The 13,617-nt window shown below is 44.3% G+C and overlaps 1 protein-coding gene across 2 annotated transcripts in view; it reads right to left on the reverse strand.

Moving 5' to 3' along the window:
• Positions 1–1,297: 1,297 nt before the first annotated feature.
• HIC2 (hypermethylated in cancer 2) overlaps positions 1,298–13,617 on the reverse strand; it is a 32,680-nt gene continuing 20,360 nt past the window's right edge. The window contains exons 2-3 of one of the 2 annotated variants that reach the window (XM_009709399.1): positions 9,354–9,497; positions 1,298–3,122 (exon numbers count right to left, since the gene is read on the reverse strand). In XM_009709399.1, coding sequence (XP_009707701.1) covers positions 1,374–3,086 — 1,713 coding nt within the window. In that variant the 5' untranslated portion in view covers positions 3,087–3,122; positions 9,354–9,497 and the 3' untranslated portion in view covers positions 1,298–1,373. Of the gene's footprint in view, positions 3,123–7,746; positions 7,759–9,353; positions 9,498–13,617 lie in introns of those variants that run through there. The other variant, XM_009709398.1, reaches the window with a different exon arrangement.

Raw genomic sequence — 13,617 nt, forward strand, 5'->3', positions numbered from 1 at the left:
ACCAGCCAGCACAGCCTCTGGCTCAATGTATTTTTTACTTTGTCTTTGGCCAAGCTTTGCTTTAACATTTCTCTAGCTGACTTTTGATGGAAGGACGGGGTGGTAAAAATCCCTTAACTTTAATTTAGCTTCTACTTTTATACATTTAATTACTTACAATAAGTGAAAAAAAAAGCCTAATCTTTCACTAACCATCTTATTGTTCTCATGAATTCAAGAGGTAGCAAAGGTAACAAGTCTGTCCACACAGACTTGCTCTTTAGTGAGGGAGGAAAGCTAAAAACATACACACACACAAAAAATAAAATAAAAAATAATAAAAAAGTACCTAAGGAACTTGTAGCAAGTCCAGCCTACATCAAACCCCCTCCCCACCCACCCACCCTAGAATTAACCTCAGACCTTCCAGTTCAAACATTCACATAAACGTTACAATGGTTTTTCCTTTAATAAAACAAGTACCTCTAAGCAAAGAATATTCATACGAAACTACTAGAAAAGTAAAGACGACCCCCTGCTCACTGAAAGAAATTCCCAGGGCATCCAGTCCCTGTTCAGTCATGGGTAAGGCAGAAGAGGTTTGTGTGTTTTGTGGGCAAAGGTGGCGTGTGGTTACGTGTGCCAAGGATAAAGATCAAAACTGAAAGAGGGAGGGATGGTGAGGGAAGCATTACCATTTCTTTAAGTGAAGTACTCGGGCTGGTGCATGCCTAGGCAGACTGCTCACCCCACCATCACCAGCCCAGGAGAAGGGTGGTGGGTTCCACCACTGCTATGGCTTTCCCACAGTATCTGAAGGGGCTGCCAACCCTGTGAGATGGTCCACAGACACAGCTTCTGCGCTTGTGAATGCAACGCTATGTTATTTCACAGCTACTTAGGCCACTGAAAAGATGTAAGTTATTTTCTTTTAAATGGCAAGAAATGTCCCTACTAAGTTTGGTTTTAAGAGAGGAGGTTAGTAGGGTGACAGTAACATGAAGGAAAGAGGCAAGGAGGGGGGAGCCAGTAGGAGGTGAAAGCTCCCCACGGTTCCTCTACCTGCTCCAGGTAATCAATATGGCAATGAAGTGGATGTGCGCAAAAAGAAGTGGCATTTCTTGCCAGATCACCAAGATTTGGAGGGAGAGTTGGGCTAAATGTATCAGCTTGGCTGTGGACCTTTCTTTTTTTTAAAAAAAGGGTAAAAAGGAACTTTTTTTTTTAAATGTTAAAGCTACATTTGTTTAGGCCTCCCATGACTGAACAGAGTATGGGGAGTTGCCCCCTTTTTTGTTTGTTTTTTTTTCTTTTTTCTTTTTTTTTTAAGCAGCAAGTCTACAGAAAGGTAAATCACTGCGGATGGGCTCGAAGCTCATTCTGGAGTCTTTGGCTTATGTGGGAGAGGTATGCATTCGCAGGTGGCTGATCAGATTGCGCTGCTGGGTGAATTTCCCACCACACAGTTGACATTCGTAAGGTTTTTCTCCTGAGTGGACACGCATATGCTCTGTCAGTCGGTACTGCCGGGTAAAGCGCATCCCGCATTCCTCGCAAGCAAAGGGCTTGAGCCCTAAGTGGCTGCGCATGTGCCGTGTCATGGTGCCCCGCTGTGTGAACATCTTACCACAGATGTTGCAAGGGAAGGGCCGCGTCAGCCAGTGAGTCTTCTCATGCTGCCGCAATGTGGCTGGATCCTTGTAGCTCTTCTCACACACTGAACACTTGAAGGGCCGGGACTCCGCGGCATAGGACTGGTTGGGGTTGGACAAATCCTCGGCTTCATCCTTGCCGCCATATGTGCCTTCCTCCTTGATGTAAAGGTCTTCCTCGGTGTGCGTCTCCACATGGGCATTGAGCTGTTCAGAGCTGGGGAAGCCTTTGCCACAGGGGATACAGACATACAGGTTGTCACCATAGGCCACTGGCTCAAACCCCTCCTGCCGGTAGACGTAGTTGGCACTAGTATGCCCGCCACTCTCGCTCTCGCTCTGGCCGCTGTCGTCACTGTTCTCCTTACCATTTTCCACCTCTTCCTTACATGGGTAGGGTAGGTCTGCGCCGTAGGCCCCAGCCAGACTCCGCTCCACAGACTTGGACAAGGGCCCCAGCAGGATACCGTTGGGCAGCCCCTCACCCTCGTCCCTGTCTTTGCCCCCCTCCTTTCGGTCAAACGCATTGTCTTTCTTGATCCACTCCTTCTTGCGGGACGAGTGCCGGAGGCCCTTGCGCTGGCTGCTCTCCGTCAACGAGTGGTGGCACTCTTCACTCAGATCCATCTCCATGGGGTCGCTGCTGTCCGCCATGCTGTGAGGGGCTCCGACTCCAGACTCGTCGAACGATGAGGCACTGTTGGCTGCAGGGGCTGAGGCAGATTGGGGAGAGCCATGCTGGCTTTCACTGTGCTGCGTGTCATCGTGGGAGGTTGCAACAGGGAGCGACGGGCTTTTTTTGGACAGATCGAGGCCTAGCTCCTGGTCGCCAGTGCTCCCATTTGCACTGCTGCCCCCACCGCCATTCTTACTGGCTCCCCTGCTTAAGGAGTGACAGTTCTCTTGGTTGGAGCTGCTGATGAAGACCTCGTCATCGGAGAGCTTTCCCTTTGACAGCTCCTTTGAGTGCGAGCCCTTCAGCCCCTCATTTGACCCTGAATATCGAGCTTGGATGACCGAAGCAGTGGAAAGTCTCTGACTCCTGGCAGATCTCCCAACACCAAGGCCACCAGCCTTGCCAGCAAAGGACTTGCCGTTCCGCTTCAGCTTCTTTCTGCAGAGAGCTGCCAGGTCGTGCAGTTGGAGGTAGCTTGCTGCGGTGAGGAGAGCATTAAAGTTCTGTTCACCGGGCTGGTCAGTCGTTAAGAGCTTACCAGTATAAATAAAGTCCAAGATCTGCCGGAACACAGTGGGGTTCACCATGTCCGTGTCTAAATTAATCAGGTTGTCATGCAGGACAAGGGATTTGAAATACATGCTGCTGGCTGCAAGGATGTTCTTATGGGCACGAAACAGGGCATTTTCTACCACAATGATCACATCACAGAGGAAACCTTTGGCTCGTTGCTGGTTCAGCTGCAGTAGCAGTTGTTTGGCATGATTTGGCAGTTCCATCTCCACCTTCTCTTCCTTTCACCTTCACCTCACCACCTGCAAAACAGGACGATGAGAGGTATGAATTTCCTGTTTCCACTTGAACCAGTTACATTGAATAGACTGGCTTAACACGGTGCAGTCTAAGTTAGGCTTGACACTGACTAAGGAGCTCTGAGTACGGTCAGCCCTGTAAGCTGTGATCTGCTTGGAATACAGGGACAAGTATTTCTCATGCTAAGATTTGTTTCAAGTCTTTCAAAAATCAAATTTGTAAATATCTTTTTATAAAATCAATCATCGTTGGCTGCAATTACTGTTCAAAAGATACCATCAGGAAAACAATAGTTAGGTACAGGAGAAAACTGTTTCCCTCTCCTGACACAAATCTGAAGGGAGGATGAGGAGCAAGACAAAAAGGAAGAAAAAAGAAACATCTACTTCACTGCCATTTGTATATCTGAGAATGTAAAATAATTAGCATAAGCTGCAGCTTCCCTGATTTAACATGTAGTTTGTTTCTTGACTCTTACAATGTTGAAATCTTACAACGCTCAGCTGCTCTGGGGTTGAGAAAATGATGTGTAGCAACTAAATCCATTGAAGATGGAATTAATCACACTGAGGTATGAATGGGAAATCTCCCTCAGAGTATGAAAGGCTGCTTTAAAAACCACCCCCCAGTAATGTCCATATCCCCATCCATTGGCATGAAGGGCTAGAATCAAACCTGAACTGGCTGAAATTCAGGATGCTGAGCTAGCTGAATGCCACCAAATGTCTTCAACAATCTGAACTGTTTTCTTAAGTTAATTCTGCCCTGCCTTTAGTTTTGAAGGAATTTTGTTTAAACTGACAGAGTCAAGTAACAGTCTCTCTACCCTAAAGTACTGGGAAGAGAGGAAAATTGTGGTTACCTCTGTGTAGTTCATGTATTTCAGAAACAGTATTCACAATGTATTTTAGTTTAGATATTTATATTGGCTTTCCCAGTAGTATGGACTGTAGGGAATATCTAGTTTGAGGTGTATCAGAACTAATTGCAATTGCACGTTTGGAAGATACTACAGTACATAAAAACAAGAATTTAAATCTGGGGCTGCATTCAGGAATCCAAGATCAATTTTTTAACTTTTTTTCTTGAGTCTTCTGTTTGAAAGTGCCAACTACTACTTGTAGTGGGCATTTATCTGTTAAAGTTGAGCTAAAATAGTTTCTGAGGTTCAAATGTAGGCATTAAATACCAAACATACAACAGCCACCTTTAGCCTTCCACTTCCTTCCTTCCTTTCCCAGTTCATCATAATATTGAAACAGATTTCTCTTATTGAAGGAGGAGCAGGCCATAAGTCCATAAAAATGAAGAGTTTAAATTTTCTCTTAAAATCATCATCAGTTAATGTTTTTATTGCTTGTGAGTCCCATTACTACATTCGGTCCCATCAGATTTCAAATGATGAAGCATTAGACTGCATTATCTCCTCTCTGTGTCAAGTATGTGTGCAGAAGAAAAATAAATAAGGAGTGATACTGTCAATACTAAAAATTACCTCCTTCAAACCTGACTGTCACTAGCTGGTGATAAATAGAAAGATATAATTTGGCAGAAAGGTGGTAAATTTACGTCATCCATTTCTGCACAAAAGCTACCAAAAAGTAAACGAATGCCATTTTTCCTCCAGCGTTGCTGCCTGACTAGCCTGGTACTTACACTTTTACCAACAGATCTGCCAAGCAGGTGCCTCCTTTCTTCCACAGGACACATTTCTTCACTTGGTTAGCTGGTCAGCCTGGTACTTGGTTACACATTTGGTAGGATTTTGTGGCCCCTGTTGAGTGCACCAGCACCTAATTCAGCATCCACACAGATCTCTGTGGCTCATCACCTTCACCCTCAGTTAAAACGACTGCTCTGCCTTTCCATTCTATGTTGTTTCAGCAATGAATGGGAACCCAAGAAGACGGTGGATTCACTACTGTGCCTTTGTGCACATTAATGTTGCTCCCAGAGGTGGTTGGCTTTAGAAAGGTTGGCAGCCAAAAGGAGGAAATACAGGCTTGCCATGGTGCTAGCCAGTTATTTCTTCTCCATCTATAGTGTTTCTGTCATAGAAACTCACGCTACAGCATCACAAAAATGTGATAGAGACAGGGATTACCACCACTGAACAGTGGTGTTGAGCACTTTAAAAACAAGTTTTGCCGTAGTTACATCAGAGTTGCAGCACGCAGGCAATGTGTCTGGTTCTAGTGGCTTGCTTCCAAAATTGCTGATTAAGAGGAAGGAGCAACAGCACAGAGGCACTAAATACCCACTTTTATCTAGCCAGGCCAGTAAAAGCACTTACTTCTGGGTCACCGAGATATATTGATATGGAAGGACAAAAACATGGCTTGCAACATAACACAGCATCTATATATATATATATAAATGCATCTTGCTCAAGAATAGGGGGAGACAGTCTACTACTACACTATTTTCACTATGAACATAATAATGCTTTCCCATGCATATAACACACAAAATCTCTGGATATGATTTTTAAGTGTTCCATAAAGGATAACTACGGGAAAGGAAAGGAAACAGCACAGCCAATATTTTTTGCCTAAACAGATTAATAATAAAAAAAAGTAGGTTACAGAAATAAAAGCGAGCTTATTTCCTATTTATGTGGCACTTGAAGCAGAGGTCTAGAAATCTCTGTATGTGTGTTTGTCTAAGCCTTGCAAAGAGTCAAGGCTTGCTGCAGCTACTGATGGGAAATATTTTTAGATTTTCACTTCTTTTTTTTTTTTCTTTCTGCCTTAAATGATATTGAAACCAGGTAATGAGCCTGCAGGTAGTTGATATTGAAACCAGGTAATGAGCCCTGGAAACAGGTAGAATTATAGTTCTGCTTTTTACTAACCTTCATGAGGAAGAGAATGTTATTATTAAACCTCAGTATGTTCTGCAGCATAAAAATTAGACTAGTACAGTTGTTTAAATGATCTCTATTTATCTCACATGTCAAATTTTACAGAAGTGTTCATGTTCAGTAGGACGTAAGTATAAGGTAGGTTATTACCTTTAGTAAATTTTAAAAACAGTGGTCAGGTTTAAGCACTGTAACACTGCATATCCAATTTGAATTTGTTAGCTGAAGTCTAACATGGATTTAGCAACCCCAACAAAATGAATGTAATGGAACAAGGCAGCAAAACCTTCAGCCAAGTTTAGAGCCTCATGTTTAAAATTTTGCCAGAATTGCCCACTGAGGGCTTTTACCAGGACAGCAACATGGGTCAGAGAAGATACCTTTGTCTGATGTACCTTTGTTGGCAAAAGCTTTATAGCATCAGCCTGGCTTGTGTATCTTGTGCAGTCCTGAACAAAAATAAATCCACTCCAGATACTTTCCAGAGCTCACCAGTTACAAACCCTTCTTTAGCAGTGATGCATTTCAGAGGTGGGGGAAGAAGCGTGTGTTGGAAAACTTGTTAGCAAAAGAGAAGCAGGCATTATTCCTTAATCTATGGCATTTCTAAGATCTCACTTCTAGCTGAAAGCATGGGGCCAAAGACAACTAGGAGGTTAAGTCCAGTATAAAAGTTAGCAGGTCTTCCCAAACAAATGGTAGGTGCAGCCTTACAAAGGCCTTGCTATCCATTAGTTTGCAGAGACTGGCTTGTAACAAACCCTGAACATTTGGATAACATTGCCACCACCAATAACAACAACAAAAGCCCCCAAAAGACCCGAAAAATCACAGTGATTTATATTTCTTGTATCTCAGTATCATTTTTCAGAACTCTTTCTTTTCTGTTTTCTGCAAAAAGATAGAAAAAACGTACTCCCAGTTCAGAGGAGCCCTGGCTCAGAAAGGGCTCAGATGCATTTATAGTAGAAGAACCAAATCCAAGACATCAGGAATATGTGGATGTCTCACTAAGGCCACAGTTTTTTATCATTGAATTTGGTGTGCAAAATTTCACTCCTTTGCATTTAAACCAGGATCACAGAAGACTTTGGACAAATAGCGTTAGAGATGGTCTTTTATCAGATTCAGGTTGCTTCCTAGTAATTCAAGACACATAGTTTTCAGAGCAATAAACCTGCTCAAATATTCTTGTGCAAGTAGGGAATGAGGCAAGACTGAGGCTTTCCACTGTCTCCACCATATCCATGACACTGAGACACAGCACATGCAAAGACATGAAGAATACAGGGCACAAATCACAGAATACAGTAATGCTGCAAGCAGATGCCACACATCAAACAAAGCTTCGCAAGCTAAGAGCTGATAGTGTCTTCATAAGCAACATTGCCCAAGGAGCTGGGTAACTGTGAGCTGCTATGCCCAACCTGGGGCACACTGTGATCCTGTGGGCATGAAGATTGTGCAGAACACACAGACTGCTCCAGGAGCTGTGCTGCTCTCACTACAAAGCAGGAAAAACTTGATTTTCTCTCAGTTTCCACAAAGACTCTGGATGTCACAGAAAATTAGATTGCCAAAGTACAGGAGAAGAGGAATCACTTCACCCCTTTAAACAGTATAAAATCTACATATTCAGTACAGATTTGATTCTCTTTAATATCACTAAATCTCTTCCTAAAAGTAATTGCTGAATGAATGCTAAATGTGTTATCTTAGCAACCTCTGTCAGGAGATGCAATTTGATTTCATCTCTGAGTTACAGATTGCAGCATATGAATATTGTTTACCTTTTAAGAAGCAACACCAATGAAGCAAAGAATCAATCAAAAACAGATCTAAGGAATCACTCATTTCACGTAGAGGATTTGTGGATGGATGAGAAGGCTACACACCGAGCACCTGAACAGTGAACTAACAGTACTGTAGATAAAAACCAACAAACAGATTAAATGTGATATATCAAATGCTGTTAAAGCGTTAGCCTACTGTGCATGTTATAATAAACCCAGGAAAAGATAGTGGCTTGCTTACTTATTTCTCCACCTTCCCAAGCAGTTGTGCTGCACTGAGCAGACACTGCAGCAGTGAGGATGGGGAAGAACAAGACAAAATTAAATCACTTGTTTCCTACATTGCTCTTTCCCACCAATTTACTTCTGACATTAAAAATGCTGTGTCCATCTACTACTGGATCTGGGTGAAACTGAAGCAGATGACTTCTGCACCCTTCAGTTTCAGATGAACTAACTTTCCTAGAGCACTTGAAGACCCCCCTGGGAAGAGAGCTTTCCTGTTGCTCACTGGCTCATCTGATCTTCCTCTCCCCACATCCCAACAGAACCTATTTCCAGGACTCTCCTGAGGTATCGGTGAAGTGAGCTTTCATGGCCACTAACCTGCCCCCAGGAGCTGGAGTTGGCAGGTCATTAGCCCATGCCTTTTAAAGGTGTTCACATTCCAGAGCAGCAGAGGCGTAGGGAGGGATGCAGGAACTGTGTTAGCCCAAATGGTTCCCTATCCCCAGCCCCTGTGAGCAGGCAGACAGCAGAACTCAGAAGCAGAGGCAAGAACATGCATTTTCATCATTGGCAGTGGAGCAGCAAAAGCTCTGTGAGGTGGGTTCAAGCAGAAAGCAGGATGCAGCACCCTTGTTTTTCTCACAGGAATATCTCTCACTTCAAAATAAGTAAGACCAAGTTACTCGTGTCAAGTTACTCAGGGAGAGGTCTGCAGAGCTGGGAGAGGGAGAGAAAGCAACATGCAGGACAGAGCAGGATATGCAGCTAATGTTGCAGGTGTGGACATGGAAAGGAGAAGGAGAATGGAGGATCATTTCACAGAGGATACCACATCAGCAAACTTAAAGTGGCCCTTGTTTAGTTTGTTACATTCCAATTAGTGCCAGGCAGATCTGCCCTCCTGGCTCCCTGAAGCAGCTTTTGCAGGACTCCCACAGAGACGGTATAGCTTTGCTTATGGACACAAGCACCTGTGCGGTACCTCTGTGCGGCAACGTTTGGACATTAGGTATGGGGGCAATACATGCTCAACTGCTACCAGCTCCTGGCCCAAAAAGGAGAGAAGAAAAAGAGTCAGATGATTTCCCAATCCCTTCTCTTTCCTGTTCTAGAATAACAAGGAGAGCCGGACATGGCTAGGCCCTTCACTACCACATGGCAAACTGCCCAGGGAAGGGGAATCTCCATGGGTGAAAAGGGTAGGGGCCCTATGTGCATGAAAGCACTAACATGAGGAGAGCAAAGTAATTTCCCGTCAGTGCAGCGCTGCAGCAAAGCAGGAACACCTTGCTATACAAGCTGAGACTACGAGCAGTAGAATGCAGATTAACCACTTGTTTGCCGCTTACCATGCCAGGTACATTGGGCTAAAGGCACCTCCATCCAGTGCTGCCCGACGTGCCAGGTACATCCCATGATGTTCCATTGAAATCACAACAGGCCATCAATAGAACGTGGCTGCACGGATGCAGAATGGAGAACCAGCAGGGACGCTGTTAAATGCAATTAAAAAACTGCAATCAAAATTGAAATGTACATTTTAAAATGGTCACCTGCCTTAAATATGTAACTACTAGAACAACCTCCCCTCCACCCATGTCCCCAGAACTGCTGAACTGTGATGGAAATAGAGCAGAAGGCCTCTGCAGGTTTCTTGATGGCTTGCTCTGGCCACCGCCATTCAGGACTCCCAATGGCACTGAGGTTCAGGGGTACCAGTCCATATGTATCCAAGAACATCAGATCCCAGAATGTCTGCACCAGCTTCCTTCTGCCTAGAAATTCAGGCAACTAAACATCACCATTTAGAAATGCCTCTACAACGAGAAAAGCCTGGCGCCAGAGCTTCATGATCTTGTTCCCCACACAGTACAGGCAATAGAAGAAACACTTAAGTGCTGATCCTTTGTGTTGTCCCCATTCCCTGTGCCCCTTCCCAAGCCTCTGAAATCCTGATCTTGAGAGATGTTACGGCATTGAGCCAGGCTGGGTCCTTTGGCTTTTGTTACATCGGTGGTGCAAGACGCGAAAAGAAAATACTGTATACCCTCTCCTATTTGTAATGATGCTTCAGTGATAATGTAATCTACTTTCTTGGAGACTGGAGATCAAGTTGATTCATGGTGAACTGCAGCTAGTACGAGAGTCGCAAAACTTAAGATCTATAATTCCACCCTTTCCTGCCCAAAGGAAAACGCAACATCATCTTTTCCATGTCAGAGAAAGGCACATCCCACAGATAGACTCAGCTTGTCAAGCCTAGGGTATCCTCTGCAGTGCATATCCTCCTTTCCCCAGAGTTCCTGTAATCAGCTCCAGCAGGATTATCAAGGAGGACAGTCTCAGGGTAGATGCTAAGCACCGGTCACTCTCTACGAGTGGTGTTGCTGCCTCAGTGAAAAAAAAATAAAAATCAACAAACGCAAAAAAACAGAACAGAAATAAGCCTGCAGCCTCACAGGGATTTAAAATACGTTTTTAGACCCTCATGGCAAAGTGAAACTTCTGCATAGCTCTTCTCACATTGGTGGCTGCATGTCTCCAGCTGTGCTGCTGGAGATAGAAACCTTACATTTAAAAAGTTAGAAGAATATTGATTATCATTTCAACCTTAAAAAATAAAAGGACAAATGAAAAAGACTTGCAATAATTAATGTAGTTGGATGAGAGAGAATGTAAAGGAGGACACTGGCCTGGGAAATAGAAATTGTGAAAAGGACACCGAATGTAAGCAGATAGTTCATTCTTCCTGGACATCTGCTGGGCTCAGGCCCGGGACAGTGTTCCCATCATTCCCACCTGCATTCTTATCCCCACAATTCTGTAACTAAATCCCTTTCACACTGAACTAATAGGTCTTTTGTATTCAGATCGCCCTGTTTTGACTGCTATAGACTGAAGATTTTTAAATCTTGTCAATACAATGAAGAAGTGAATGTAAGCAAGTGTTTGCTTACTGACCTTGGCTATGCTGAGCCAAGAGTGTTTGCTGAACTAGTCTGAACGGACCACTGCCAGCATGAACAGGCCAACCCACATTTAATAGCGTGCAACTTTAAGCATAATGGGCCAGAGCCCCAGGGATTTGGAGCTCCCCATTCTCCAAGAGATCTCACGCTCTAGACTGCATATGAGTAACATACTACCGACTGCCTCTGCCAGCATCAGGACTCTGCAAAACACTCAGCAATACCCAGCTTAAGAAAGGCTGAATGCTGCATAAAGGTATTTCTTGGACAGCAGCTCAAATGTAGATTTATACTCAGATTACAGCAATTTGCTTCTTGCTACTGTGAAGCAAGAAGCTCTTCTCCATAGTTGTATTTCCCCTCTAGGGCAGAGATTAGCAGAGAACTGCTTTGAACAAAGGTGTTTCCTACTGTTAGAACATCACACTGCAGTCAGAAATGAAGCTTCCTGCCAATTCCTAAAGAGAGCCATTCTATATTATACATTTCTGTTCACTGCTGACATGAAGGAGCCTAAGACTACCCAAACCCTTTAGTGGGAGGAGAAGGAGAGAGGCATGGACATTGCAGATCTTGTCAAGCAGAGCCAGGCACTAAAAATTCCTGCATATCTGCAAAGCACAGTTAATCTCAAGAACACAGCAGTGGCACAAAACAAGTAAAGCCTCAGAAGCTAGTGAGCAGCAATAGCTGTTGGGCTCTTCTGCAGCCCTGCAACAACTGAGCAAGCTCAGTTCCAACTGTACCTGCACTGAAAGTAGTAAAGGCAGCTCTGATGTCCCGTGCTAATCTAACGACTCCTTATTGCACTAAAATACCCACATATTCAGTGGAGTAACTCAGCCCACACAGGAGGAAGAATACCCTCTATCCATCCACCAGTTAAGGCCCCTTTGGTATGCAAAATTCCTCTGTTCCCCAGCTACCTTTGAGCCTTGATGTACAGAATTCTCCCTTTACAATGCAAGAATTTAGGAGATGACTAAAGGATTGTTGCTACCTCCCAGCTAATCCTAGAGAGTGTTAGACGGCATCAACAGCTCTATGAATTAGACAGAGTGAGAAGATGCTTCTGGTCCTAAAAACTTGGGCCCCGTCGTTCAGCATGGTAGGCCACAGTTGGCAGGGGGTGTACAGGGTGGCAGCTTCATGCTGAGCACTGCTCTGGGGCCAAGAACACACAGCACGGTGGGGAAGAAGGAACATCGTGACCCTTTTCCAGCAGCACCCTCCCCGTTGCAGCAGTGCTTTAGGGCTCTGAGTCACCACAGGTACGAGCTGATAGCCGGGTTGTGAAATGCAGCAATACTGGAGCAAATGCATGGCCCTTTCAACTGTCCCTGCAACTGGAGAGGGATCTCCAGGACAGGGATGAGGCAGACAGCTGGGAGTGTTAAATCCACTAGTGACTGTGACTCAGATCCCTTAGTTACAAGGTTTGTTAGAGCAAACAAGGCCTCAGAGTACTGGGAGAAATGGGAGAGGGTTTGATAAAGATCCTCCCAATCAGCATGCTTATTTTTATTTCTTGTGTGGACTCAGCAAACTTTTCTGCAGAGAGAAGCAGTCCACACAGGAACATCTGCATACAGAATACTGCCAATATCATGAACTTGTTGCAATAGTTAACGCTGACCTCCATGCTCAGGGGTGAAGGAAGGACATGGGTAGTAACAGCATTGGACCAAAATGTCATCTCGCTCACAATATGCCAGATGCCACTGAGCACAGAAACAAACTTGGCTCTCTCATTTTCTTCTACAAGACCAAATCTCATTCCCTTGTCTCATCTTTACCTACAGATGCAGCAGCAACAGTCCTCCTTAACATAAATAGACAATGCGTTAAATATATCACCTTTTGCACTTTATCCACCTTTTTTCTTTTTTCTCTTTTTTTCTGAGAACTGACCATGTACTCTCCCCTGTACTTCCCAGAGAAATTTTTGTCTCTAAGCTTCACTTCAGTGAAGTCTTTCAAGCAACTATTTACGAGTTGGTCCTACAGTATCAAGACTGTACTGCCTGCCAAACATCCCTCCAAATCGGATGCTTAACTGATCACTCTGAACCCTCATATATTTGGTTCTTTGCAACCACCAAAAAGTGTTTCTGCAACTCTTGAGCCTGGCAAATGAGAGGATGCCAGAAAGCCACAATTGCTTTTAAAAGCAGAAGGCCTAACAGACTCAAAGTTTTGCAAACTGTCTGCATTGCATCCAAATCTATACAAGCTGAAGATAACCTAAGAGGAAAGCAGGTTTACTATTTTTCAAATTTCTTCATTTCCTTGGCTGCCTCTCCTCAACTACTGCTTCTCATTTTGACTGTTTTATTCCCTTGTCTTCCTCACTTGAGACTTCAGACTTTCTTTAAACTCCACTCACAGGCTACAAGGAGATCACTCTGCATATGCTTCCAAAATCCACCTCTTCCCAGCAAGGCTGCCATCCTGCAGCACTGCACAACAGTGGTCCAGGCCTGCAGATATCTCACGCGCATTTGGTCGGCCTTCTCTCTCGGACGGTTTCTCAGCTTTGGGGATTACAGCCCCAGGCATGTTATCAAAGGCAATTCAGCCAGGTCATGGGGTGTTGAAAACTTTGCTACAATCTAAAGCACAGGATCTTCCTCCTTTCTTTCCC

This window comes from Cariama cristata, unplaced genomic scaffold (assembly GCF_000690535.1).
Source record: "Cariama cristata isolate BGI_N322 unplaced genomic scaffold, ASM69053v1 scaffold9891, whole genome shotgun sequence".
In the NCBI taxonomy this organism is placed as follows: Eukaryota; Metazoa; Chordata; class Aves; order Cariamiformes; family Cariamidae; genus Cariama; species Cariama cristata.